The sequence below is a fragment of the Manis pentadactyla genome, chromosome 7 (assembly GCF_030020395.1).
Source record: "Manis pentadactyla isolate mManPen7 chromosome 7, mManPen7.hap1, whole genome shotgun sequence".
Taxonomy (NCBI): Eukaryota; Metazoa; Chordata; class Mammalia; order Pholidota; family Manidae; genus Manis; species Manis pentadactyla.
In genome coordinates, this window is record NC_080025.1 from 40,495,864 (window position 1) to 40,522,665 (window position 26,802).

Below are 26,802 nucleotides of genomic sequence, written 5' to 3' on the forward strand. Positions count from 1 at the left end.
AGGGAGTTGGACAGAATCCCATCTAGTTCTGAACTCGTTCACTCACTCAGCAAATATTTATTGAGCACCCATTGTATGCCAGGCACCATTATAGGCATGACTGTAAAGTTCAAGTCGTTGTTTTATGATACACATGAATTATGGGGGAAACAATTGTTAACGAACTCAAGCTTACAACCAGATTTTTTCTTCAAGTTGGCCTCCAATTTTCCAGCAGGACCCTTGGTCAACTGCCCTGTGCAAATGCCAAGCAAACACCCCACAGGTGTGCAGTTCTGTTCCAGGACTCTGGTAACTCCCTTCAGGCACCGCCAAAGGCACAGGGACTTCTCAGTCCTTCAAGGACTTCAGGCAGCTGGTGGGTCAGGGCCCCAACGCTCAAGTGGTGAGTGCTGCCTGCCAGAAGGCTTCTTTCCCCAGCAAGGCCGCTAGCTGTAGTCATCTAAAACCCTAACACCAGAAGCAAACTTTTAGAGTACTGTAAAGCAGAAACAGGCACACATTTATCATGCACTTGAGTAATTCCAACTTAAATACATGTCAGTCTTGGGCAGGCTGCTATCAAGAGAAGGGTGTTTCATAATGCAGCAGCAGCCTTCTCTCCATGGCAAAGCGGGACTAGAGCAAGCTGGCTTTCCTGCTGCTCTGAGGGAGTGGCGAGGTGAAAGATGTACCTAATGAGTTCTCACACTGCCAGGAGGGGGAACAAAGAAGGAAAAAGAAAAGCTCGTATTTCATGTTAAATTGATGTTGTTTCTACAGCAGTGAAGGAGCCAATCTCTGACTCCAGGGCCTCAGTGGTTCCTCTCTGTGCAAGTTTATGGGCGATTATAATCAAAGTGTCTTCGCATGACTTGCCTTCTTCTGGAAAGTGTTCAGGTTGGATGAGCCACTGCAGGTGAGGCTGGAATGCTGGACTGCGTGTCAGGAATGCCAGACACCATGCTGGCTGTTGCACTTATGAGCACATACAAGACTCAGGCAAAGGCATAATTAAGTTCCAAGCAGGAGGAACAAAGAACACAAGTGTATTCTCTCATAATGTTAAAGCAGATGGGTGAGAGATGAATGTGGTTGGCTTGGCCTAACCCACAGTTCCACAACCTCAGCACTATTAACATTTGGGCTGATTATTCTCTGTGGTTGGGGGGTGTGGGGGAGGCCTGACCTCTACCCACTGGATGCCAAACACAGCCCAGTGTGAAAATCAAAAATTGCTCCAGACATTGCCAAATGTCCCTTGGTTGGAGTTGGGGGGAGGGGGAGCAAAACTGTCCCCAGTTGAGAACCACAGGTCTAGACCTCTATATTCCTGAATCTGTTAACTTGATTGAAACTCAAATCCTAGGCCACATTTTACATCTTAACCTTGAGGTTAACACCTTGCATACGGGAGACAGCCATTAAATGGCAGCTTGAAGGATAGACACCCTGGATCTGAAATAGGTGGAATATATAGTGATAGAGGGCTGTGCCTTATACTTCTAAAAGATGCTGGTTTAGCATAGCATTTGACATTACACAAGATAGTCTATTTTAAAAAGAGCAAAAGGCAGTTCACAGGCAGCTTCCACATCCTAGCAAAATGACTTGTAAGGCTAATTTACATTTCCAGAGGTAAAATGAGAAAGAGCCATTTGCTAAACTTTCTCTTGCAAAGTCAAGACCACTACTCCTCTCCAGTGGCATGAATGGCAGCAAAGTTTGACCTGCTGTCATTATGTTGTTTAGATATTTCTTTTGATTATTTCTATTTTACGCTTTCTGGGTTGAAGATTAAAAAACCATGTGGTTGACAGTTCAACTTTTCTATCTTCATAGCAACCTCATATACTTACATACAGTGAATTGCATTCATATACACACAGGCCCCTTGTAAAGGTAATGCTCACCCACATCCGTGCCACATGGAAAGACAACTGGAAAATGGGCAATCTTGCACTGAATGCCAAAAAGCGTATGATACTTGGAAGACAAGTCTGAGAATTAAGTGAATTTTGCTTTCCCTTTCCTTGAAATTCAATTTTATTTAACTGATAAGCCCTCATTTAGAACTTGTGGTATCATCTGTGTCATCCAGCCAACTCGGCAGGTTCTGACACATGGACAGTTAAGACGTTACTTCTGAGCCTTATCATCAGTACATAACAACCAGCTACTTGACTTTTACAACACCTGAGCAGAGCAAGCTCCTTGTTCATAGTGTTTCTTGAGGTTGGAGTTAATGGTTATTTCCAAAGTAAATCAAAGTCAAACTAACTTTTCTTTGATGTAGTATTTAAGAGCTGTTATGGTTATGACCTTCTGTTATGCACTGAAAATCAATTTATCATATTCCATGCAAAAATAATTAGTTTCTTTTAATTCCTAAGGGAACTCTGAAGATCACATACTATTCTGAGCTGCCTTCCAATTTCTACTAATTTGAATTTAAAAAAGAAAGAAATCAATACCCCCTGAGTTGTTCGGGTAATGATGGATACAGATAATTTTTAGATCCTTTACAAGAAGACGTTTCATCATGATTGCAGGAAGTTAAGATATACTTTTCCTTGGTGACACAATTTTAATCCAACTAATAATTCCTTAAAAATACGTTTAAACCAATATATGTTCTTTCCTGTAGGGATGAATTCTCTGGAAAGTAAAATAAGAAGACACTTATCAGACTCATTCAGACATGCTTGTTTTTCTATGTACCAAGTATGAAGAAGGTCAATGAGAAAAATCCATTGCACTGAGCACATCACAGTGTAATCTGCTGGGTCAAACTATTTTTCTCTTTCATTTTAAATATGTTCATGCTTGTCAATGAATAAAGATGCCTTAGGGTTTCAGAAGTTTATTTGAAATGCAGCCATCCTTTGGTATGTTCACTGCATGCAGTCGGTACTTAGTGCCTACTGTGTACAGGGCACGGTGCCGGGAGTTACAGGCTCGATGAACTGGGTAGCTCCTGCCCACTGGAGCTCACAGACTAGCCGGCAGCTACTGCAGAACGTGAATAATGATAATGCCATTCAGGCTGTCACCAAGGATGTGCAGAGGACCTCCAGCTCACCCATGTTTTTACACGTAACTTCTACCCCTCATCAGTGACCCTGCCACCATGTGCACAGTTACATCTACCACAGGAGAGGCCCAAACTGGACACCCTATCGTCATCACCCTTGTGAACAGAGGCGCTTTTCCTACGACTCCAGAAAAGACACAAAGTTGCCTGGGTTTCTGTCACTGGATGTAGATTTCCCAACAGAAATGTATGCATTCTTTCTCACATGACCACTTTTATTCCTAGATGAATAACAGAGATTTTCTGATATAGATAGAGGCTTCACCTGATAATCTTAGAAGTTTACAGTGGAATTCTAAATATTCCAATGACCTCTCACCTAGTTAATAACGTCAAGTATATACAAGAGTTACCGAGTTTCTCATGGTCCTATAAACAAGAACAGATAAACATCCAGTGCCTACTTAATGTTAACCTGAGATTTTCTGGGAAAAAGCATGCTGCCCCAAAACACAGTAGTTCAATAACATGTTTTATAAGTAGACACTGAAAAACAAAAACAGTCTCTCTTCAGTTACTTAGTCACCCATGACAAAATGCAGAGTAAAGGAAGGCACTATTAAATATTACTCTGTAGTATTTCAAACCAGTTCTGCATGCACTAAAAATAGCTATGGGTAAAATAAATTGTAAAGGTCTAATGCACCCATTTGTATTTACGAAACCTTCTCTCCAATGGAAAAAACTGTCCAATTATGTCAGAGGACTTTTAGAATTATGCAGATCTTCTAAGCCCACCTTTTTCATAAGCATCTCTGAATTCAACTTGACTTTAGCTGTGGGTCTCAGGATTAATAGTTCTTTGAAGAAAGACAGAATATATATACAGCTGTTCTGCAGAAAGTTTATAGGCAATATACCTACAGAGGTGTAATCCACTTTTTATATGTTTCTGGGGAAGAAAATAATTCTTCTGACCTCCAGATGGCCAGATTCCAAGCTTAAGGCAGGAAACTCAGGTACCTGCAATAAAACTTTCTGAGGAGCCACTTTCCTTGTTGGAACAAGACCCAGGTTGGAACAAGACCCTGACTCTAACCCACACAGAAACTTGTTTAGAAATATTTGCTGACAAACTATGACACATTCTGGGAACTCTGAATTTCTGCCTCACCATCAGTGATAAGTTAAGAGGACAGTCATGTGTCAGAGCTTATTAACTGGTTGGTCTAAGGAAGAGAAAGGTGTTGGTCAGAGTGAGATCACAAGGGCCCGCCTCGCCCTGGGCTCCTTCTCCCCCAAGCTCAGAAGCAGTTCGCAGGTCTGTGCAGGGGTCACAGTTCATGCACTGCTTCCTTGGCAACCGCTGTGACAGCACACAGAATATGAAAAGAAACAGGATGTTTATTTCTTGGGTACTTATAGACTCATGTGCACCCAGATCGTCTGTTCTCACTGTCACTATAAACAGGCTTACACCTCAACAGTAACCCTGCAAGTGACTGCTTGGTCCCCAAACACCTCCAGAGATGGAGGGGCTCTCCCTCAGCAGAGCACATTCCTTTCTGATGTGAGCTGAAATGACTGCTGTCTCCATGTACCTTCTGCCTTTTCTTACCCCTGTGCCCCTTCCCTGCCAGAGGCAGATACATCCCCTCATTCTGTTCTTCTTGTCAAATATCCACACTTGTTTCAACCAGTTCCACACGTTTCACCATCTCTACTGCTCCTGTTTTCTAGATTCCCCTTAAGGTGTGACATGTACAACAGAACTTCTGATCCTGAGTTCATTTTTACTACCCAAGTGTCAACCAGCCATTTAATGACCATGCCCCCAACGCAGCGTGTTGGATAAGACAGCCCAAGTCTTCGTTTCTCTGAGCTCCATTACATCCAGGACATACACACTCCCATGGTGATGTCTCCGACTTAATGGTGCCAACTTAGTGGTGCACTGGCCCTTTCTACTGGAACACAGTTCCCATGGACCTCGACTGGAGAAGCACTGCTGTGCAACTAACTTGTTAAGTCATAAAAACTGCAGCCAGCCACACACTTCTGCTTCTGGTCACTACCAAGTAACTGGTCCCATGCCTGCCCTCCTGCTGTAAACAACCAGAAAACGGAGAGGAATATTTGAGGCACCTATGTTCAGGCAGCAGACAAGGGGCCAGGCAGGCCTGCACGACCTCAGGGCACGGAAGGAAAGTATGTGGGCCGGCTGAAGGCGACCGCTTTCCTTCTCTGCTCTGAATTTCTTTCTGATACAAGTGGCTGTGTAATGTCATTGTAAGGTGGGGCTTACCATACACATGTACATGCCAATTGTGACTTACTGGTAAAAAATGGCTCAGTCTGTACCTAAGTTCAAAAGAATTTAGATTATCCTCAAAAACAGTAAGCAAATTTAAAAAACCATATAAAGCTCTCAGGCCCTCCCTCGGAGCAGCTTCATAATCGCTCCACTACTACTTAACAGCCTCCTTGCGGGGGGACACCGAGTGCAAGCCGGCTCTCCGAAGCCAGCACAGGCCACGCCACGTGGTAGACGGGCAAGACAGCGCCGGACAGGCTTCGCCGGGCTGACAGGGTGGGCAGCAGTGCTCGCAGCCCTCGGTGTGTCCGGTCCCCGCGTCTCCTTCCAGGACCGCGGTGTAGGGGTGGGGTCACGTGCTCCAGGCGGGGCTTGCCTCCTCCACTCACCGCTCGCACACCACCACCTGTCCTCCCACTCAACTTAGTGGTCTCTGTCTCCAAGCGGGGGCAGGTGTCTCCCTGCGTGCACGGCCTTCCAGGGAGCGCAGGTGCAGCAGGCCAACTGCCAGGTTCTCACCTTGCCTTCGTGCTCCTTCCCGAGTGACACCAGGGCCCCGGTTCTCCTCCCCTGGCCCCCAGGCGTCCCTCTCGCCCACCCTGCGGGTGCTCCGGCTGCTGCAGGGAGGCAGCAGAGCGCAGTGCTCTGGTTCGGCACTGAAATACTCCGGGGGAGGTGCCCGACCCTGCATGTAGCCCTCGCTGCCCCTCTGCCCATCCACGTGTCAAATACCCGTTGTAGTGGCGGCATTCAGAACTCAGAGAGCTCCTTTGAGGAAGTATTAACAATTTTTTGGATCAAAAAAAGAAGTCAGAATCTTTCCGGAAGAAAGTGATCTGTGCTGACTCGCTGCCTTTCCAAATGATTGGAATTATATCTCCTACATCAAGTGTATGCTAAACAATGGCAGAGGTCAACTTGGAAATGTGAAGAGCCCACCGACTTTCAGAACTAACTCAGTTCATCCACGAGCACAGGCCGCTATCTACCGCATCGCCCTACTCACGAGATCGCAAAGGGAAATGAGGCTGTTCTCACATGATGGATCAAATGCAATAAAGTGTGTCAAAGCCTCTGGGGAAGCTGTGAAGTACTATCTCAATGTCCATACGTGCGTATTAGTGAGCCACTCTGGCTTCCTGTGACCATCAGTTCAGTTTTGAAGGATTCACAAAGCACATTCAGAAAAGAGATGGAATGAATGGGGTTCTGGACTACAGGCTCCTTACAGGCAGAGAGCCCACTTTCTGTCTGTGTCACCCAGCACCCAGCACCCAGTACCCAGCAGCTCGCTGACACACAACGCAGTAAGCAGCAAGCATTTAATGCATGCCTGCTGAGTTGAGCTGCACTGGCAAATGAAAATGAAACATGCATATACGATTCTGCTAAACAAAACACACCACCTACTAAAATAAACTGCCCCAGCTGTATTACAAACATAGTTTATGGCTATGCCTACAACAGTGTAAGAATCTGGGTTCAGAATGCATGGAGCTGGCAGGCTCTGGAAACTTCCACAAGGGCCTCTGGATGTAGGTGCATAGGACATACATTTGCTGTGTGAACTGGAAACTTTCCTTTACATGGGATTATTTTCTCTTCTTTTTCCAGCATCAACCCCAGGATGGCCCCACGAGAGCCTGGCACTGGGAGTAACAGAGAAGGCGGCTCTGGTTGCCCCAGTGCTGGAGTCATCTATGGTTAGGACCCTGAAGTTAGCTTAATACCTGTTAAATGAGGCTTTCCCTACAGGGGGTTATATCCATGTAAAGGAGGAGGAGCACGCCGCTTTGTGGTTACCCTTCTCCAACTCTATTTTGAAAATAGTTTGTAATTAACTTTGAGTAAACTAAGGTACCAGTCAGTCTTACTTTTAGTTGAAAAGATCCCTTTTGCTATTTCTACCAAAAGAAAAATAGATGCATTGCCTTGACTTTTAGCTTCTTTGAGATGCTGAATTTTCTAACAAATCAGTTTTCTCTGTAGGTTTTCCTCTTCTCTACTGAGGAACTTTTATTGCAGTATAACATACATGTGGAAAAGTACACCAGTCAGAGACGGGCAGCTGTATGGATTTTTCACCAAATGAACATGTCTATGTAACCAGCATCCCAATGAAGAAACATGGTGTCACCAGCGTTCCAGTATTTAAAATTTTGCTCCTAAGATGTTTCCTTGTTGGGAGTGCTGAGGGAGCAGGTGCACAGGACCTCCTGTGCCTATTCTGTGACTTCCTGTGAATCTGTAATTCTTTAAAAAGAAAGAGTTAGCCATGAAAGGCTTTGCTATTGCAGCAAAATATTATTCATATAACATGGTCAGTGTTTTGTTTTTAGTATGATTTTTCAAGAACTGCAACACTCAAAGTCATCTTCTCTATTAAGTAAGAAAAAACAAGATTGAGAAGAAGTAAGATCAAAATACTGTGTTCCAACACACCCACTTCAAATGTGCTTTGAAGGTGAAGAACTTAATGCTTAACAACATTACCTGAGGACATGCTATACAGTTAACTGACTTAATCTTTCCTTCCTAACCACGTGTTTTTCTCCTTTTAAACATTTAATAAAATGCTAACCATAAAGTTAATGTTCAAGGAAAATAAATGTTTGCCTCCCAAAGCCTCACTTGCCAGAAGTGAGAGTTGCTTCCCTGTGCATCTCCCAGGTTTCCAAAAGGATGGCTCCCGCACATCACGTCCCTCCAGCTGCGCAGTTTGGCTCCAAAAGGCTCACGCGGGGCAAACACTGGCACAGAGGCTAGACCCCTCAGCCAGTTTGTGAATCCAGTATCTCACAGATCCTCCCGCTGTTTAAAGCAGTGCCTTGTGAGATAAATGATCATCTTCGAACCATTAGCTTTTCCATTTTTGGTGTGCCTTGCAGCAAAAACAGTTTATTTTTACTCACAGATTTAAAACAACTTTAAAAATAACTTTCATATGTTGCTGGTAGGAAACAGCAAGTTTCCAGCACATGCTGGTCCACGACTAGTCTGTTACCTTGCGAACTAGAGGGCAATGGTGGTGCATCGTCTCGCGCCCACACATACCTGCGGGCCTGCTCCTTAAAAACTGGGCGAGAAGGGCTGAGGCAGGGCTGCAGAGGTGTGCAGCGGCCCCCAGCCCACCACAAGCCCACACAAGCACCACTTCAAACAGCTCGATGAGTTTCAGACAAAATAATAATGAGAAGGGAAACACAGATCCATTCTTTCCTCTCTGTAGGAAGCTCAGTATTGCTGAAAGGGTCAAGGCTCCAAGCAGAGTGTCCGTCTCCCTCCTTGCGGGGCAGTCCAGGTGTGCAAGGGACCAGGAAGGCCTGCAGGCTGGCCTGGGGAAATGTGGGCGGCCATCGCTGCCATGTGCGCTTCAGTGATGGAAGGGATAAAGGGATGAGGAGAAAACACAGGAGAAATGGGGCCTTCCCAGTAGCCACAACAAAAGTCTTAATGTGAAAACAGCAAAGGAGTGACTCATCAGGTTGGACAATGAAACAAAGAAATTTTAGAGGACTGTCCCAGAGCTATGCAGGAAAGAACAAGGGTCTTTAGGGAAAGGAAGGTTTCCCCAGGACAGAAAGAGGGGGTCAGCTGGTTGTACTCTGGGAGTCCTGTGATGGGGCAAGGGGGGCTGAGCCTACCCCTGCCTGAGTCCTATGGCCTCTCGAGGACTCCAAGCACAGGGTGAACGTCTGGGGAAGAAGTGGGCAGCCGCTAAGGGCACAGGTGTCTTAGGCAGGGGCCACTGCTTTCCTAGGCAGCTGGTGATGTGACCTTGATAAACCCCAGGTTCCTCATCTATGACAGGGATCAGAAGGGTGGTGGTGAGGGTTAGAGGTCACAGTGCATGTCATCAGTGATAATATCAGCGCTTCTGGAATGCGCTCCGGGAGCAAGTCCCATGCTCTGTCCTCTCTCCAGCCCATGAGGTGACTACTGTCATTATCTTCATTTTAGAGATAGGAAACCAGGATGCACAACGGTCACTCCACTTGGCCAACACCACCCACCGCCTGGCTGGAGCCTGGGGCCACAGATGGGGCCCCAGGCGCTTCCCCACACCAGCACGTGCACATGGAGCAGGGGCAGCTGTGGGAGCACCACCTGGCAGGTCTAGGGACAGTAGGGTGCATTCACTCTTTTGTAGATTTGTTTTAGTCCCATCTACATGTTTTATTCTTCCTACCTGTAAAAATTTTAATGTCAAATAAATGCTAGCAATAAGGTTAGTAGTGCCTTTTCCAGTGTAACAGTCATCCATCCAATGATAGTGATGACTCATCCTAGAATCACTGGTCTATTCATTATTTAGCCTTTATACTAATGTTCAATTTAGAAGCCTATCCAGAGACATGATGATTATGGACACACTTAGAACCAGCAAACATCTACCTGCTATGGCCTCTGAGAGTAGAGTTATTCCCAGAAAAATTGGCCTGAACAATTGGCTTTTGACCTCTAGCTTGGTGAGTCATCTTCACTTCACCCCATAAACACAGATGATTCCTGGATGAGGAAGTGTCCTCTTTCCCTCTTTGAGTCAAGAAACACCTGAACATTTTCCCCATTTTCAATAAATGACATGTACATTCCACTTTATAGCCAGAAAAAACACCAGTGGGCAGAGATTCTTCAGGAGAATCAATTCTACTCCAACTAGCAGTTGATTAGTGACCAGAAGCACCTGTTGTAAAATTCTGACAACAGAGCTCAGCACGGCCAGAAGGGTGGACAGAAATGCTACCATTCAGACAGCAGGACAGCAAGTAGCCACGCAGCTTGAGTCAGCATGTGCCAGCTGTAAACGCATTCTGGTCACTCACACTATGATGCACATTCTCCCCAGAGGGCAAGAACTGACTCGGGTCACACCAAGGTTCTGCTCACTGCCCATCTGAAGACTCAAAAGAAACGTGTGCAGGTGAAGAGAATTAAAGTTCCCTGAACCAAACCCTCCTTGAAGGGAAATCCACCTGCAGATGCACATCTTCCCTGGCTGGTGTGGGGACCCCGGCCCTGCTCTGCTGAGCTGCTTCAGTAGACATGGATTAATAGTTTCATCACTGTCTCTCCAACTCTGAGATGATGCAACTGAGTTGGCATGCTTGATGGCTCATTTCAAAAATCACTGAGTATTAATTAATTATTATCTGTTACTTTTAAAACCACTCTCAAGTTCAGCCTAGGCCTTTTTTGGCTTGGCAGTGCTTGTGAACAGGACATGTGAGGATCATGAGGTCAAGACTACTGTTATGACTACACTCTGTGATACCTAGTGACTCTCAACTAAACACTAACCTTGTAAACAGTGCTCAGAAGTCACCCAGCCTGTAAAACTTCTGCTAGACTACAAATGTCGTCCAGCATTCCTGTGCTCACCACCGCTGAACTTCGCCTGTGGCTACCGCCTGGCTCCACCTCTTCCTTACCACCTAGAGGAGAGGATGCAAGCCTACAGGAGAATAAAAGTCCCATGTCTTCCCAAATGAAGTCCAAGGAGGACAGGGAAAAAAACCCAAAACATGCAAGAGAAGAAAGAATGTCAATTCTCCCTTGGAGACCCCGTTTTCATTGGCTATGTGGTTCAGACTGCTTATTTCCCTGGCTACAGTTTAAAGCTGTGTTTTTCCTACTGGGTAATAGTATGAATATTTAGTGGCCATTGCCCAACAACCCAAAAGCCTAGCTTCTCTAGCCAAGACTTTAAGAACAATACTCTGTCGCAAGGTAAGATAAATTCAGATAAATACCCACATCTTCCAGCCATATGGGGCTTCTCTCATTCAATGGCTCTCCCCCAAACCAGGCACATCACTAACTTTGAACTTAAACAAGAAAGTCTACAGAGCCCAAAAGTGAAGTGAAAAAAAGAGCAACTTGTCTGACTCTTACATTGTTCTAGTTCATCAAATTGCTCTACTTTCTGTTCTGCCCTGGCTGAGCAGACTTTTGTTGACTGAAGGTGAAATGGCACAACCTTTGCCCAAGTAACTTTTGCAAGACTTCAAGGCCAAATCACTGAAGCCACAATGAAATCAATACACTGGCTGGCCGTTCACTGGAAGAGTTTACTTATCCAACAAGAGCTGCATCATCTCAGGCTCAAAGAAATTAATGTGCCCTCTTACTGCTATTCTCTGAATCTGCAGAACGCCGATGGCTACTGAAGATCAATTACTGAGCTTACATATGAGACTTTCTCTTATCTCACCTTATAATCATGAAATATAAACATGCTTTTGGGGAATTTCTTCTGAAGTACTGAAAACTTTCTGCTATGTTAGGAATAAACAATAACAATAAAGTTCTTTCTTTCAATGGAGGAAAATGAACACTGTATTTTGAAATGTCTTTTGGAAAGGGTATATCACCATCAGTGGTATCTTCAAACTGCCACATTCCACATTTCCTTCATTCAACTGCCAAAGCTCCTCAAAGTGAATAATTTTGATTTCTGTAAAGTCAATGCTTCCAAATAAAGTCCTAGCAAGAATGGCTTCCTAGAAGGGTCTGAGGTAGGAAATGAACAATCCTGGAATACCCCACTGATATGTCTCATTTCGCAAGAGTTGTTTACACATCCTAATGCTTCATTTAAATCACAGAAATGACTCTCTACAGATCTGTGAGTTACCCCACTTCACCATCAGCACTTGTACTGACCCAACTGCTACGCCAAGTTGCTTTCTCCCCTCGTTTTTTTCTCTAAGTGTTTATAGGCCTGCCAAGTTTGCAGAAGTTTATGATACAACTTTAAAAAGTCATACTTCTAATTTCTAAAAGTATATGTTTTTGAGGCTCATAAATTCATTGCCCTATATTTAGTGAAATGGGCAACTATAGCACATACATAAGAGACAACTCTAAAAAAAAAAAATACTTCAGAACAAGAGAAAAGTGGAAAAGGAATAAAACTAAGGAATATGCAAAAACTGTGAGAAGCCTTAAGTACAAGTAATATAACAGAAAGTTTGAGGACTACTTGATGTTAATCTTTCAATTCACAACTACAACTAAAAGTAGTCAGAAGGTATCAACAGCTAAAACCAGTGGTGTCTCCAAGGAGGAATAAGGAGAATTTTTGAGACATGTCACCCCAGTGTTGGAAAACAGTTTCTGCTGTACAGCAAGAAAAGTTCCTGGCACCTACATGTCGAAAAGCCCAGTGATCGTGGCAAACTGCAGATCTTTCATCTTCAAATGTGGATAATTATGCCCAACCTGTGGGACTGTTGGGAGACTCAGAAAGATGGACGTTATGGCATTGTGTTAACTGTAAAGTACTGAAATAAATGCAAGGTTTTATTACCATGACACATATGTCATAATAGCATCTAAATTATAGGGCCAACACACTTATTACTGACATGTTTAAATAAATATCTTGTATGCATTTAGATTTGTTTTTAATTTCATAGATGTTTCCAGATGGAAGGACCCTTGGAACCACCTAGATTAGTTATTTTATGGAGGTTGAAACTAGAAGGTAGATTCTAACCTGTTTCTCTTTCATTATAACTAACAACAGACTGCAGGAGAGAAATACATTAAGCTACGTCCCAAGAAAAACTCTTTGAGCCACACCACTTCTCCAGAAATGATACATGCTTATGTGTATTTGTGTTAAAAGTAATCATAACCACTGAAGTCTTTGACACTTTCTAACTTTAAAAACTATATTTTTGCAGTCAACGTGTCAAAGTTCTTCAATGGCCATTATTTGTCAAAATTCTGTTTCTCTATGAAGGCTTATCATAACAGCTTGCAAAAAAAGAGAGAGAGGTGGGAAGGGGAAGAGGAGGAGGAAGGGTAGATGAAGGCAATACTTACTCTCACTCACCAGTATGCACCAGTATGAAGTCTTTAAAAGTATCAGGAAACCGCAGAAGAGATAAAGAAATCAAGAAGTAACTAAAAGGGTAGTTCTAATTCTCTATTAACTTTGTAGCAAACCAAAGCCAAGAAAAACCGTTGAAATTCATCAACTTTAAAAGCCTCTTAAAATCAATGCCTTAAAAAGCAACAGGAGACATAATAATTCTTCAACAATCACCTTTTGTTTTTCTGCCATTTGTACTTAATCAAAAGTAGATGAAATTGGGGGTTTAGAGTTTTTTTTTTTAAGATGATAACTTTTAACTTTCTAATTCTATATTAAAATATACTTTACTAAAAAAAGGATCTTGAAAATACTAGAACCTTAAAACACTTTGTCTAATTTACCTTGCTCAGCCCAATTTTAACTATCTATGATGGTTTATGAAGTATAAGAACAAACTAGGAGGTTTTGTGTAAATTCAGAGAAGCCATATGGTGATGAAATCTCTCTATAGTTTTCAGGTGTTCAATATTTGCTGGGAAACAAACAAAAACAAATTTTTGACACTAAAAAATGTTCTTTCTGAAAACTTTCTGAAATCCCATTTATAATAATAAGAAATGTTCTGGTCATACTTGCCTGTCCTTAAAAAGACCTGCTCAGATTCAATAAATGACTTGTTTTAATCCAGACTCTAAACTAGTGATGAATTTATGAGTATGGGCAAAGAAACTAAAACATGAACAGTTTTTCACATAAAAATGTCAGTTTGTCATTTTGGGAAGAGTGTATGTAATGCATCAATTTTCTCCAAAACATGGAGTAGAAGAAAAGAACTTTAGCAAATGGGTGGAATGAGATCATGTATAAGGCTATCATGAGCTCACCCACTCTGTAGAGGCCTGTATGTCCACAGAAGGAAAACCCTCAGGTTCCACACTTCTGCTTTTAAAGTAAAATCCTTCAGAAATGCTCTTAAAACATCTGCTAAGTAAACAGTGGTCTAGAACCTTTTTATAAAGGCATTAGTACCCTCAGGAGCACCAATAGCCACATTTTATTCTCTGTTGACAAATCAGCCTGTTTCCAAAGAATCTCTGCAAATAAACAGGTAAATCTGTAATTTTCAATAGTGAATCAGGAAATAGATGTGATCTAATTTAGAAGTGTCAGTAACTCAAATGACTTCAGGGACATTTTGAGTTCTGTGTGGTTCAATATGCATTTATTGTGTCTAGAATGATGCAGACTTCTCTTTCCTTTCTCTGTCATAGGAGTTAAGTAAAGAATGTGAAGTAGTCATTTTTCTTATAACAAAGTTTAGGGACAAATCATGCTACTGGGGAGAACGCTAACACAACCAACTATAGTTCAGATTCCTGTTTAATTCCTCACATCCAGTTGTTATTTAAAAAAAAAAAAAAACAACCATTTTAATTTTTAAATGTGAAATGTGTTACCTCTCAGGCACTTTAATTCAGACACTAAGTTTTCTCATGAGCATGTAGAAAAATAAAGCAGGAAGTTCTGAAACCTTAGCATCTTCTCTAACAAGACATTTACATTTATATAATGACCAGTAACAGTGGGCTTGCAGAACAATTATGTCCTCATTCTTTTCCCTTTGCCTGGAACCGGGCAAAAATCTTACTGCTTAAGGTCCAGCTAAGTGTCCTGTTTTTGAGAAACTGCCTCCATCACAGAGCTGGAATTTGCCCCTTTTCTGGGCTCCCACTGAAATCCCAAATCGCATGTATTGTAAGATGTTGCATTGCAGTCTGCTTCTCGTGTGTCTCTCCCCGCTCAGCCCTTCCAAATGTTAGTCTTTTGAGGACCAGCATAGTTACCCTAGTCCTCTGGTATATCCAGAAGCTCCATGGGGCCTGTGTGTAGTGTAGCGGTACTTCTCAAACAGTGGTGTGAGTCAGAATCTGCTTAGAGGGCTTGTACTCACAGACTGTGGGCCTCATCCCCATAGAGTCTTACTCAGAGGCTTGGTTGGGGAGACGGGCCCCAAAAATGTTCATTTGTATTTACCTCAAGGTGCTACCATCGCTGCCTTGTGACACTCTGAGAGCCAGTACAGTAGACTTTTCATGGATTAATTCATGAAAACATTGCAAGTTTGAGAGTGATTTACTAATGAAATGAATTCTTCCTGGATCTTGAGAATACACATGCGGAGCAAACAGGAGCTAAAGAACAAAGACAATATTTCTTCTCCACAAGCTAGACCACCATTTACTCCACTCTTCAGACTTCCCCAAGCAGTTTTTAAAAATGTGTTTGCTTGTGCTCCATCCCTGAGAAATTTTGATTCAACTGGTCTGGGGCGCTGCAAAGCACCCTCTTTTTCAAAAGCCTCTCAGGTTTCTAAGGTATGTTCAAGTTTCAAAAACTACTGCTTTACAAAAAGGAAAAAGTAGCTTCCTAGTTCTTTTGGTTCATTCGCTAATGTACAAACCACATAAACTGATGTCATCTTAAATAAGAAACAGAAGATTCTTATGTGAGGACCTGCAGCAATATACAAATATGATCCCCAAGATATTTATATACACAATATATTATTTATCGGTTGCTGAGAACTGCAACTAACCAGGCTGCTAACCACAGCAGCCTAGTGCAGAGAGAAGCTGGTAATCCATGAACCCAGCCTGGTCCAACATGGCTGGAGACTGTGAGCATGAGACAGGCTGGGGCAGGGGTGCTCTGTGGCCAGAGACAACACCTACAATTGAAGTATCTCAAAAAATGACCATTCCAGGTCAAACCGCTTTCTTGAGCTCCAGGCCTGTGTATTTTCTGCCTCCTGGACCTTTCTGAGCACTTCAAACTCCCCCAGTTGGACCTACTCCTCACAGAGCCTTCACAGTGCCTGTAAATGGATTCCGTTTTCATGCAGGATTCCAAGTCAGAGCTCTGTGTGTCACTGGGGTTCTGGTTCTTACATTCATGACACACACCTCTCTGCCGGCTCTGCCTCCAGGTCAGCCGGCTCACCTGCTCTGCATCCTCACTCTCCTGCTGCGTCATGTCTCCTTGCCTACTAGTTGCCCCTGACCGCGTCCACAGTCGCCCCAATCCATTCCCACAGTCCTGCTGAGCCCTCTTTCTAGAACACCAATCACATCACGCCAGTTCCTAGCTTCCAACTCCTCCACAGTCTGCCCGGCTCTCTCCCATCCCATTGCACCGGATGACCAGGGCTCTTCAGAACTGGGCTGCTACTGCACTCCTCCTGGAATGCCGTTCCCTGGACAGTACCCATGGCTCTCTGAAGGTCAAACGTGCAATCCCTTCCAGATGGAAATAGGAGCAAAGACTAGCCCAGGAGAGGTCTTTATCCTCCAGAATTCTATCCTTGCTCCTCAACTCTGTTTCATACTTATTATCCAGTGGTTTCTCTCCCCCAACTGAATTCCAGACACTTAGGGGCAAGTACCAAGTCCGATTCATTCCTACATCTCAAAATGTGGGTCAAACAGTACAAATCGCTCACTATGACTCAAACATAAGGGAAAAAAGAGCAAATAAAAGTTGCAATAGGTAGCAATACTAATCCTTATACTAGAAGGACAAACAACAGTGGTTAACTTATGTAATTATTTATATTACATCAGGGCCCTGTGGGCTCCCCCTAGAACAGGGTGCAGGTGTGGGTGTATGTACAATGTACCCAGGCACCCACATCAACACCAGCCCCTGACTTGTGATTGAAGGCTCTTGCTAGTGAGAAGGTCCAGACATACTCAGGAGAGATACTTGGACTCTGGGTCTTCACCTGGAACCCACATGAATGGGGTATCACTTGGAGCCAAAAGGGGAAATTCATCCCTCCTGCCCCCATGCTAGCTTTGACTGACTACTTTCCAAAGTGAGCTGCTGAAATTTGCTAGGTAAAATTTATTTTAAGCATACGTAATTCATTTGCTTCTTGAACAGGGTCAGGCATATAATACTATACTTCGGGGCCTTCAGAGACTAAAATGTCAAATGCAACACTTAGCTTCTAACAAGGCTAAGTAAACAAGCCACCACTGCTCACTACCCCCCACTCCCAGCTGGCCCAGGGAACTTTCTGGACAACTGAACTGAGTGTTTCTATCTAAATGTGGAGGAAGAAGGCAGTACCTAAGACTCTGAAAAGTGACAATTTCAACAAACCAGTTATTTGACATGTCTCAAAACCTGGCTACTTGCCCAAATTCAAACTAACCTGCTTGTGTCAAACAAGCTGGATTGCAGACTATCCTTAGGTGCTGTGCAAAGAACCAACTGTTGGAATTTTCTTAGAAAAGACAACCTTTTAGGAGGAAAATGAAAAAGAAGGTATGGGCAGAAGCTATGATATCAAATGGGAATGATAAGAACACAGTAAGATATATATTCTATTCCATATGTGTTGATGGTTCAAGAATAAGCCAGGAATAATTAACTCAGACCAAAAATGTTTCTTCATAATTTCAGATGTCTATAAGTGACAGAAGAAAATGAAATGGAATTAGTTCAGTACAGACCCAAGGAACAGAATCTAGTTGAAACTGTATTTACACAGGAATAGTGCATGGATGGACCATATTCTACAATTTGAAATTTCTTCCAAACATACCTGTATTAGTAACTTTAGATAAGCCCATTTCCACTGTACTTACTAAGTCCAAATTAAAACATACACACAAACATACAACTTTCACAGCAGGCCACCTAGTGAGGGCCAGATGATTTCCAAGGTGGGTCCTTCACAATCTGAGGGTCCCTAACATTCTGATCCTAGCCCAGTTTCAGGATCTGGGGAACCAGTGTGGGGCCACCTTCCCTTAAGCATCCGTAATCATCCATTGAATATTAGAGTTGGCTTGTAACTCCTGTCAAAAAAGTTTCAGACACTAACTGCTGGTCCTGGAGCTTGGATCAAAGGAAAAACAAGGTGGGTTTTCTTTAGAAACAGGGCAGAATCCTTCATCTTTACTGACACTACCTCTAAAAACATTTCAAAACATGTTAATGGTGCCACACAGACCAAGTCTAATTATGCAACACAATGGATTTTGGCAATCAGCTTCTTATAATTTCAGAATAAGCTTTTGAAAAATTATGGACTATGAAACTAAATATATAAAGCCAGAAATAATGGTCAAAAACTTGTTGGAGCTATCAGCCAGTTACTGCTAGACAGAGCTACATACATGTGGATATATGAGACACACAGATCACTGGTCTCCTTTTCAGATTTGAAAAGCAATTTACTAATACAGATCTTCCTCAACTTATAATGGGGTTACATCACAATAAATCCATCAGAAACTGAAAATATCATAAGTAGAAAATGCATGTAATTCACCTAACCTACTAAATACCATAGCCTCACCCAGCCTACCTTCAAGGTGCTCAGTACACTTACGGTAGCCTACAGTTGGCCATCTAACACAAAGCCTACTTTTTAATGAAGCACTGAATATCTCATGTCATGTCCTGAATACTGTACTGAAGGTGGAAAGCAGAATGGTTGTGTGAGCACAGGATGAGTGCCAGTTTATCAGCTGCCTACCCTCACGATTGCGTGGTGGACTGGGAGCTGTGCTTGCTGCCCTGCCCAGTCTCAAGAGAGGATCAGAGCACATATCGCTAGCCCAAGAAAAGATTCAAATGCAAAATTGGAAGTATGGTTTCTGCTGAATGCTATCTTTCCTTCTTTACCATTGCAGAGTCAAAAGCTTGTAAATAGAACTGTCATAAGTCGGGGACTGTCTGTGCTTAATTAGTGGCTTGAAGAATTATATTCTGGAAGTGGTAATAGAAACCACTAAGGTGGCCTCTGCCTCTTCCGACTCATGATGTCTGACACATTCTATGCGCTCAGGAAATATTCACTGAATGCAGAAAGAAAGTCTCAGAAACCTGGAGCTGGTCAGTGTCATGGCTGCCTTTGCCGAGCTGGAGCGACAAGGCAGCCTCCTGGCTTCGAGGCCAGGATGGAACTGGGCCTCCTCAGACCTGAACTCCATTTAGAGAAAAGAGGGTAGTGGTTCTTCACTTTGGATACAATTCAAAATGCCTGCATTTGCTCCTCTTCAATACAGCACAGACCTACCCAGCTGAGAGTGTTTTCACAGGCCAGGCCAGGCCAGGTGCTTTGAGGATTCCTGCCCTCCTAGGAATACTACCCAGGCTCTCTGCTAGAGCAACCCCGTTCGTTACTCTTCCATTTTGCAAGAGCGAGGGGCTTGCTCAACATCCCTTAAGCCTTATCTAAGCTCATTGTTGATTGGTTGACTGAGTGGCCTCCGCAAAAGGCAGCTAGAGCGACTACTGAGTAACCTCAGCAGGAGTCTAGACCCTGAACAGTTCCCTGGTCCTTTTCCTCCCCTCCCAGCATCTGATGACAGATGCTCACACCCACCAGACTTGACTCTCCTAAAACCAGAATTTGCATAAGGTGTTAGGTAGTTGAGGGGGGTCTCTAAGGCAAGAAGGCCTGAGTTTGAATCCTGTTTCTGCTTCTTATTTGCTGTGGGAAAGTCACTTTACTTCTCTGTACCTCAGTTTCCCCACATATGATGAAAAGTATCTACCTCATAAGTATGAAAAGGACATTTAAGAGTGTTTTGACAGTACAGAGTAAAATAAGAACAGAAGATATATTTTAGAACCAAACAAATCTAAAATGAGTAAATTTTCTTGAGCAAAACTAACTGAATTTGATTGATAAGGGTCTTTAACACTTTTTGTAAAACAACTCGTTTTGTATTTGTAATAATCTGCCCTTTAGGATTTGGTCTTTTAATGTTACTCTAACAGGATGACATTTGCTCACCTGCTCTATTCTATTCAGGAGCACTCTAAGTGAATATGGGACGAACAGACAAATTAAGTGGTATTTATATTTCTTTAGAAACAAATCTCCAAGCATGAATAGTAGTGTTCAAAGGGTAGCAGCAGAGCTGGGAACATTTCCGGAGTGAGAAAAGTGATGCTTTGGAGGCACTCCAAGAGTTTAATTTAAAATAAGGCGAGGGGTACCCTGCAGCAGAAAAGGAGAGATGCCACCTGCCTAGGAGGACCCTACTGTCCGCTGATTGAGGAGCAGAACCACAGGCTCCTGGACTCTGCTGGAGGAGGGAGGGCCCTTCAGAGTCAACAGGAAAAGCTCGCCACAGCCTCGGTCAGTGAAAAGACTCGTCCTTTATTATTGAAATCACCCTTCCACCTCCTCCCTCATTCCTACGTTTTGCCAGGTTGTGAAAACTCCAGACGTTCACAAGAGTTCCTTGCAGTGGCGGGTAAAAGTACTTTACCAATCTTGATTCTCTGCTGGTGGTTCCCAAATCTGACTGCCCAAAAGAATCACAGGAGGAGCTTTTAAAAGCCCCCATGCCCATGTCTTACCCCAGACCACGAAATCAAAATGTTTGGGGGTGGGAGCCACACTCGTTTTTGTTTTTGCTTTATTTGTTGTTGTTGTTGTTTCGTTTCTTTAAAAACCCCCAAGTGATTCTAATGTGCAACAAAGTCTGGGAGCCACCGCTCTATGCCTACCGCTCCGCCAGCGGACACACACTCGGCACCAACCGCAGCTCCCGGCGCCAGCGGCGTCAGCAGCAAGCAGAGACCTGACTTGGGACCCGGACGCTTGCTGTTGAAACTGTACGACTAAACGTTCTGAGGCGTGTTTCTCATGTCAAGCGGGATCACAGGCGGTAGTCACGAAGCCAGCCTCGCTCACGCCGGCTCTGGACATTTGTCACCACGGACATCAACCTGTTTTTTTTTTTATCCTTCAATTAAATTTAATATTTTGGTTGGCCACAGGTCAAATTCTTCAAAACGCTAAAAGAAACATCTCAAACGATCTCGGGATGTGGAAGAAGAAAGTTTGCCGCGAGCTCTATTTTGAAAAACCGTGGGCACGTGGCAGGATGCGTTCCGCCTCGAGGGAACTGGGCACCAGGACCCAGCCGCGCTCACGGGGCCGGTCCCACCGCTCCGTCTTGCTCCACCGCAAAGTCTAGAAACGCCACCAAAGGGCCGCGGGTGGGGGAAATCTCGACAGCTCCCGGGAAGCGATCGTTTACCGAGACCCCACGAGCCCAAGGGGCGCGGGGCCGGCAGGGGGCCGCGGGCTGGCCGGAGGGGCGCGCTCAGCGTGACCGCGGGGTCTGCGCCCGGCAGGCGGCCCGCGCCCGCCCCTCTTTTTTGCCTAGGAGGAAACGAATTCCTCCCTTCCCGGTAGCCACAGGTAGTCAAGAGTCAGAAACAAGTTCTCCCAGCCTCCCAGCTCAAGGCTGCCGCTCCACACCCGGTACAGAGCTTGCAGGGACCTGTGAGCGCGTCCCGCCAGCCGGCTGACAGGCGAGACCCACCCGCTGTAGAGAGGAAACGGGGGTCCGTTCGGAGGCCCGAGAAGGGTGGACGGATTCCCGCGGGTCCTCCTTCTGCCTCCCTAAGCCCTCGGGCGCGCACTCCCGGCCCCCTCCGACCCCTCGCGCGGACCAGCAGGGCGCACATGTCGGAGCGCCGGGCACAGGGGGTCCGCGGCCGCCCCGCGCCGGCCGGGCACCAAGTTTTCCCCTCGGACGCCGGCCTTGCGCGGGATGCCAGTTAAGTGAGGAAAGAAGTTGCCCGGCGGTGACCCCCACACTCAGCCCGCAGCCCACTGCCTGCGCCCGGAGTCTCCCCGCCTCGGCCGCCGCGGGCTCGCCGGGCCCAGCAGCGAAGGTCCGGTTCCTCCCACAGTCCCGGCCAGAAGCGCGGCCGATCCTCGGGGAACAGGAAAGCAGGGCGGAGCGCGGGGCGCCGGCGGGGCTCGCCCTTACCTTTCTTTTCCTCCAGCGCCGGACTCGCCTGGAAGTGCGCGGCCAGCAGCGCCAGGAGCGCGGCTCCCGCCGTCCCGCAGGGGCGCATCGCTGCCCAAGGCGCCGCACGGCTCTCCGCGCTCGGTCGGGGCGGCGGCGGCGAGCGGGGGCGAAGGTAGCCGGTTGTCGAGCGGGGAGGCGGTGGCCCGGGCGGCGGGCGTGCTCACCGTGCGGGGGGCGGAGGCTGCGGCCGCGCTGCGCCGGGGCTGCCCAGACGTCTAGCTCGCGGGGCGGGGGCGCGGCGAGGCCGTGACGGGAGGAGGAAGGACCCGGAGGAGGGACCCGGAGGAGGAGGGATCACGAGGAGCAGAGGAGGAGCAGAGGGCGGGCGGCGGGCGGCGCCTAGGCTGCGGCGGCGGCCCCGCGGCCCGAACGCGCGGGTAGCGCGTGGGGGCGGCGCCGGGCCGTGGGAACGCATTTCCTAGTGGGACTGCCCTGCGCTGCTCCTCAGGACCCGGCCCTGGCGGCTGGCAGTGCCGTCGCGGTGATGCCTTCTCTGTCGGGCCGAAGTTGGGCGAAGGTCCCATTTCCCGTTGTCCTCCTTCCAACACGCGGAGCAAACGCACCAGCCCCGGGCAAACTGGCTGAGTCGTAGGCCCGAGGCTGGGTGGTGGCGCGGACGGGAAACCACCCTGTGGTCGCCCCAGCTGCTTGGCGACACCACGGGCTCCCGGTGCCAGTCGCGGGCCGGCCCGGCCGCCAGTCATTCCGCGCCGCGTCCGCAAGGCAGGAGTGCGGGGCGTCTGAGCTGGGCTCTCAAGCCCCAGGGTCTTTCGGATCCCGTTAGGCACCCTCAAAATCGTCTGAAATGTGGGCACCCAACCGTGGGAGTACCGAGGGAGCCCACATAAGTTCATATCAGGAACCAAACGGGTGCTTTCGAAAAGCAGATTCGTGCAGTAAATCACTTCGCAAGTCAAGCACTTAGAGTGAAGGCTCCAGGCAAACGCTAGTGGAGATGCTTCTGGAGAAGGTAGTGCTCCACTGCCCTGAGACAGTCTTAGGTCCCTGGAGACAAGAGGGGGACCGCCAAGGAAACTCACCAAGCATTTGACCACAAGAAATTAGCTTTCTCCACTCCAGAAACTCCAGCTGAACTCCTTCAGCAAAGTCCACCCTAATCCCATTGCTTTCTCACCTATGAGGCCCTTTCTACACCCAGATCCTTTCCTGTTCTCCGGTATCCAGTGTCAAGGCCGGGGTCCAGTCTGGTATCCCTCCTGTTGAAGCAGAAATCAGTCCCGAAGGAAGTGGAGTGAAGGCCGGGACTGTTCCTGTGGAAGAGAGGAACTTAGCATCTTTCCTTCCTTCCAGCAAGTGCAAGGCCTGGGCTCCTCACCGCCCACAGAACATGCACCTTTTCCTCTGAATTTAGACACATTTGTGTTTGCTCCTTTGTTTTAACAAAGCAGCATGACCACTGCGCCCTGAAGTCACCCAGCTGCTGGATGAAGAAGGCAGTGAGGGTTCCAGGGCTCTGTGTTTGGTTCCCTCCACACAGTCTGAATATGGACTTAAAGCTATTTGTAAAGAAACACAACCACAGAAGTAACATGAATTAGGTAGGGTTAGACTGGAAGCACAACAGGAGGACCCAGAATGGGCAAAGGACATACAATGAAGCTGAGAGGGAGCCTTACAGGCGACCTGCACACTGCAAGCCCTGTGCATTTACTCAGCGAGGCTGTGAGTTTAGCTCTTGTCAGATTTGATGGGCACAGGCATATTGTCCTATATTAAAACACCATTAATTGAAGCTGCAACTAATTTTTGAGAGTACATAGGAATTCCTTCTGTGAGTTTCCCAAAAGAAGACAATGTGTAAAGAGACAAGTTTTCTCCCACCACCTCTTCATGGTGCACAGGAACAACAGCGGCAGACTCCATATACGAACAATACGATCTGATGGCATCTCAGGAAGCAAAGCTTGGTGAAAACAATTACTCCAAGGGGCCGTGTGACACTTCAGACAGCCAGGTAGTGCTGGACTGGTCTCAGAAGAATGGGTAGGCTCAACATCCTACTGCAACACCGGGTAAAGTTTGAGTTTCTCTTCTGAATTTGTGACATTCAGGATGATTTTGTACTCTGGAAGGTATGTGGGGTACACTGAACACTGTGTTATTTGCTCAGAACCATATAGGCAAGCTGGCAGAGATGATGTTCTCTTGAGAGAACGAAGCTTTGTCCAGACTGGGTCCTGCCTAGTGGGTGCTCAGGCACCCAGTCTCTGCGGAGTGATCCCTGGTCATATCTGCGGCCGCATCCTGAGCACACGCTCTGTCAGGGCCCAGCAGCAGCTGCCCGGACTCCATGCTGCAGACTAGTAACAGTGTGCTGATATGACTTCCCAGGAGCTAGTTCATGCTTCTGCTTGCCCTTCATAGCAAGGTGACACTGGTTGGAATGGGCCAAGTAGTAACCTGCCCGAGGTTCTGCAGCACACTTGCCAGCTGTGAGGCAGCCTTGAGCCCTAATCCAGGCTGTGTTCTTCATCACTCTCACACTGCAGCTCTTCAAATGGGGACTTCAGGGCCCCAAATTCCATCTCAAAATATTTTGAAAACTTTTTAGAGAAGTTACAGCTAAAATTTCTGCTTCACACAAAGATTCCTGGATAATATCTCCATGCACACTATATATTAGCAAGTATATCCTGATGTACTCTGGTATTTCCCATATTAAACTTCATGTGGTCTATCAGCTTTCATAACACAGCTTTCACTCTCTTTGTCAGCTACAAATGGAAAGCTTTTTCCTCCTCTCATGAGCACTTTTCCTCTTGGAAGAGGCATCTTAAGAGTTTTAAATAAGAGGTTTTCTTTTTTTACTCTTATTTTAAATAAGAGTTTAATCTTTTCTTTTCTGGACAGAACATGCTGTGAATCCCCTGGAACCACATGCCCTGTGAAGGGGAGGGGAAATGGGTTCTTTGGCAGAGTGAATAGAGGGAGCTTCAAATACTCTAAGCTCCATCTTGGGCAGGAGGCATTTGACCACCTGTTTTCTCTGGCCTCTGAGGTTTCAAAGCGAGGATTAATGAGGAAAAACACCAGAGTGGCAGATTTCAGAATTTAAAAAAATTACCATTCAGAAACTCCAGGGCTATCTAAAAGTAGAATGAGCTGCCTCCGAGTGGAATGGGTTTGTCCATCCTTAGAAAGATTTGTATGCAGGAGCAACACTCAAGGAAGCTGTGAATTGAGAAGTGAGCTAGGTCCCTTCCCATCTTAAAATTCCATAAGAACTTGTATTTCTAGAACAGGTTTCCATTTCAATATACATTCATTCAACAGCTCTTCTGAAGACAGGTTTTAAGAAGGCACAAGAATGTGGTAACAGGGTTGCCTCTGAGCAGAACTAGGTGGCTGGGGGTCGGGTTGGAGGGAGACTTATTTTTCAACTGCCTGTCCTTTTCTACTTTTGCATTTCATGCTATGAATAGACATGGCCTATTCCTGAAAGGCAGGGTCAGTGACCTCAGGAGGGACCCCTGCCAGGCCCGTGGGCACTCCTGGGGCAGACTTTCTCGGGTTCCTCACCGTTTATTCTCTCCCTTTGAGTCAGGTTATTTGCATTTGACTCTTGGTTGAGACCTGTCTCTGGCAGAATATGGAAAAAGCAGCTTCTTTTTCAGGAATAATATGCTGACAAAAAACTGCTGAGGCATTAATTTGTGGCTAGTGTTCTTAGTATTCCTCATTATCTCTAGGGCTGTGGTTATGTAATGCTTAGCAAGCAGGACAGCATTTCCTGGCATTGTCAGGATGTTTGTTAATGCCTCTGTACAGTGCTAAAGAGGTTTTTGGGCCCTGCACAATGCTTTGCACATGTGAAAGGCTTAAAACTGAGATTGAATAGTTTTGACCAAGGTGTCACTACTTGTCTCCAGGGTAGTCTCCACTAGAAACAGCCTCGTGGTTGAAACTGGAGGCCTACAGGCCAAGTTCAGGATACAGATGTGGCTTTGCGAGGCTTATTCAATATTTCCTTTAACTGGGTTAATGTCAACATTTGAAAATCAGGAGATTGATATTTAAAAGGTGGATTTTGTTACTCTTGAAAAATAAGAGTTGCTGGCCAGCTAGGTCTGCTTTCATGCCCCCTTCAGGAAGAATTAAGTTTCCAGGTCACCACCAAGCCTGACCCACCAGTTCATGGGGCCTGAACTCTTGCTGTAGCGTTGAAGTCTGCGGCCCCCAGCAGGATGCACAGGTCACGTGTGCACACTGGGGAGAAGAGTGAGAAGGAGACAGCCCTTGTCAGGCCACCAGGGTTTGCAGGGTGTCTCTTACTGTTACACCCTAACATACCTTAATTTACACAACAAGGTTATAAAATTTAAATATTCAAATTATATATTTTGCCAATACATTATATTGTTTATTTATGTTTGATATATATACAATCATTCACATGGATTTCTATAATATATACATGTTAATGTTATATGTATGTTATACATACAACCATATATATGTTATATGTGTGTGTGTGTGTGTGTGTGTGTGTGTGTGTGTGTGTGTTTTCAGGGCAGGTGGCCAAATGAAGAGGGATCTAAAAATTGCCATTAACTAAATGGGACTTTGAGCATCTTTTTCAATCTGTCCAAACGAAAACCTGCCTTTTTTCCTATATAAATTGTCGTTAAGTGCTGGTCGTACAGATTTCTTATGACGTGAAATGATATAGACATGACTGTGTGCATGGAGCTATGCTGCATATACAACTTCTTTCATTTCCCTGGCAATTTTCTAAGCCTTCTATATATGCAGACACAGCAATAAAGAAGTAACT

At 45.5% G+C, this 26,802-nt stretch overlaps 1 protein-coding gene across 4 annotated transcripts in view; it reads right to left on the reverse strand.

Annotated features, from left to right (window-relative positions):
* Positions 1 to 22,234, reverse strand: part of EGFR (epidermal growth factor receptor) — a 209,687-nt gene extending 187,453 nt beyond the window's left edge. For 2 of the 4 annotated variants that reach the window (XM_036910343.2, XM_036910342.2), the window contains exon 1: positions 21,966 to 22,232. In XM_036910343.2, coding sequence (XP_036766238.2) covers positions 21,966 to 22,053 — 88 coding nt within the window. In that variant the 5' untranslated portion in view covers positions 22,054 to 22,232. Of the gene's footprint in view, positions 1 to 21,965 lie in introns of all 4 variants that reach the window. The other 2 variants (XM_036910347.2, XM_057505313.1) reach the window with 1 other exon arrangement.
* Between the last annotated feature and the right edge of the window lie 4,568 nt (positions 22,235 to 26,802).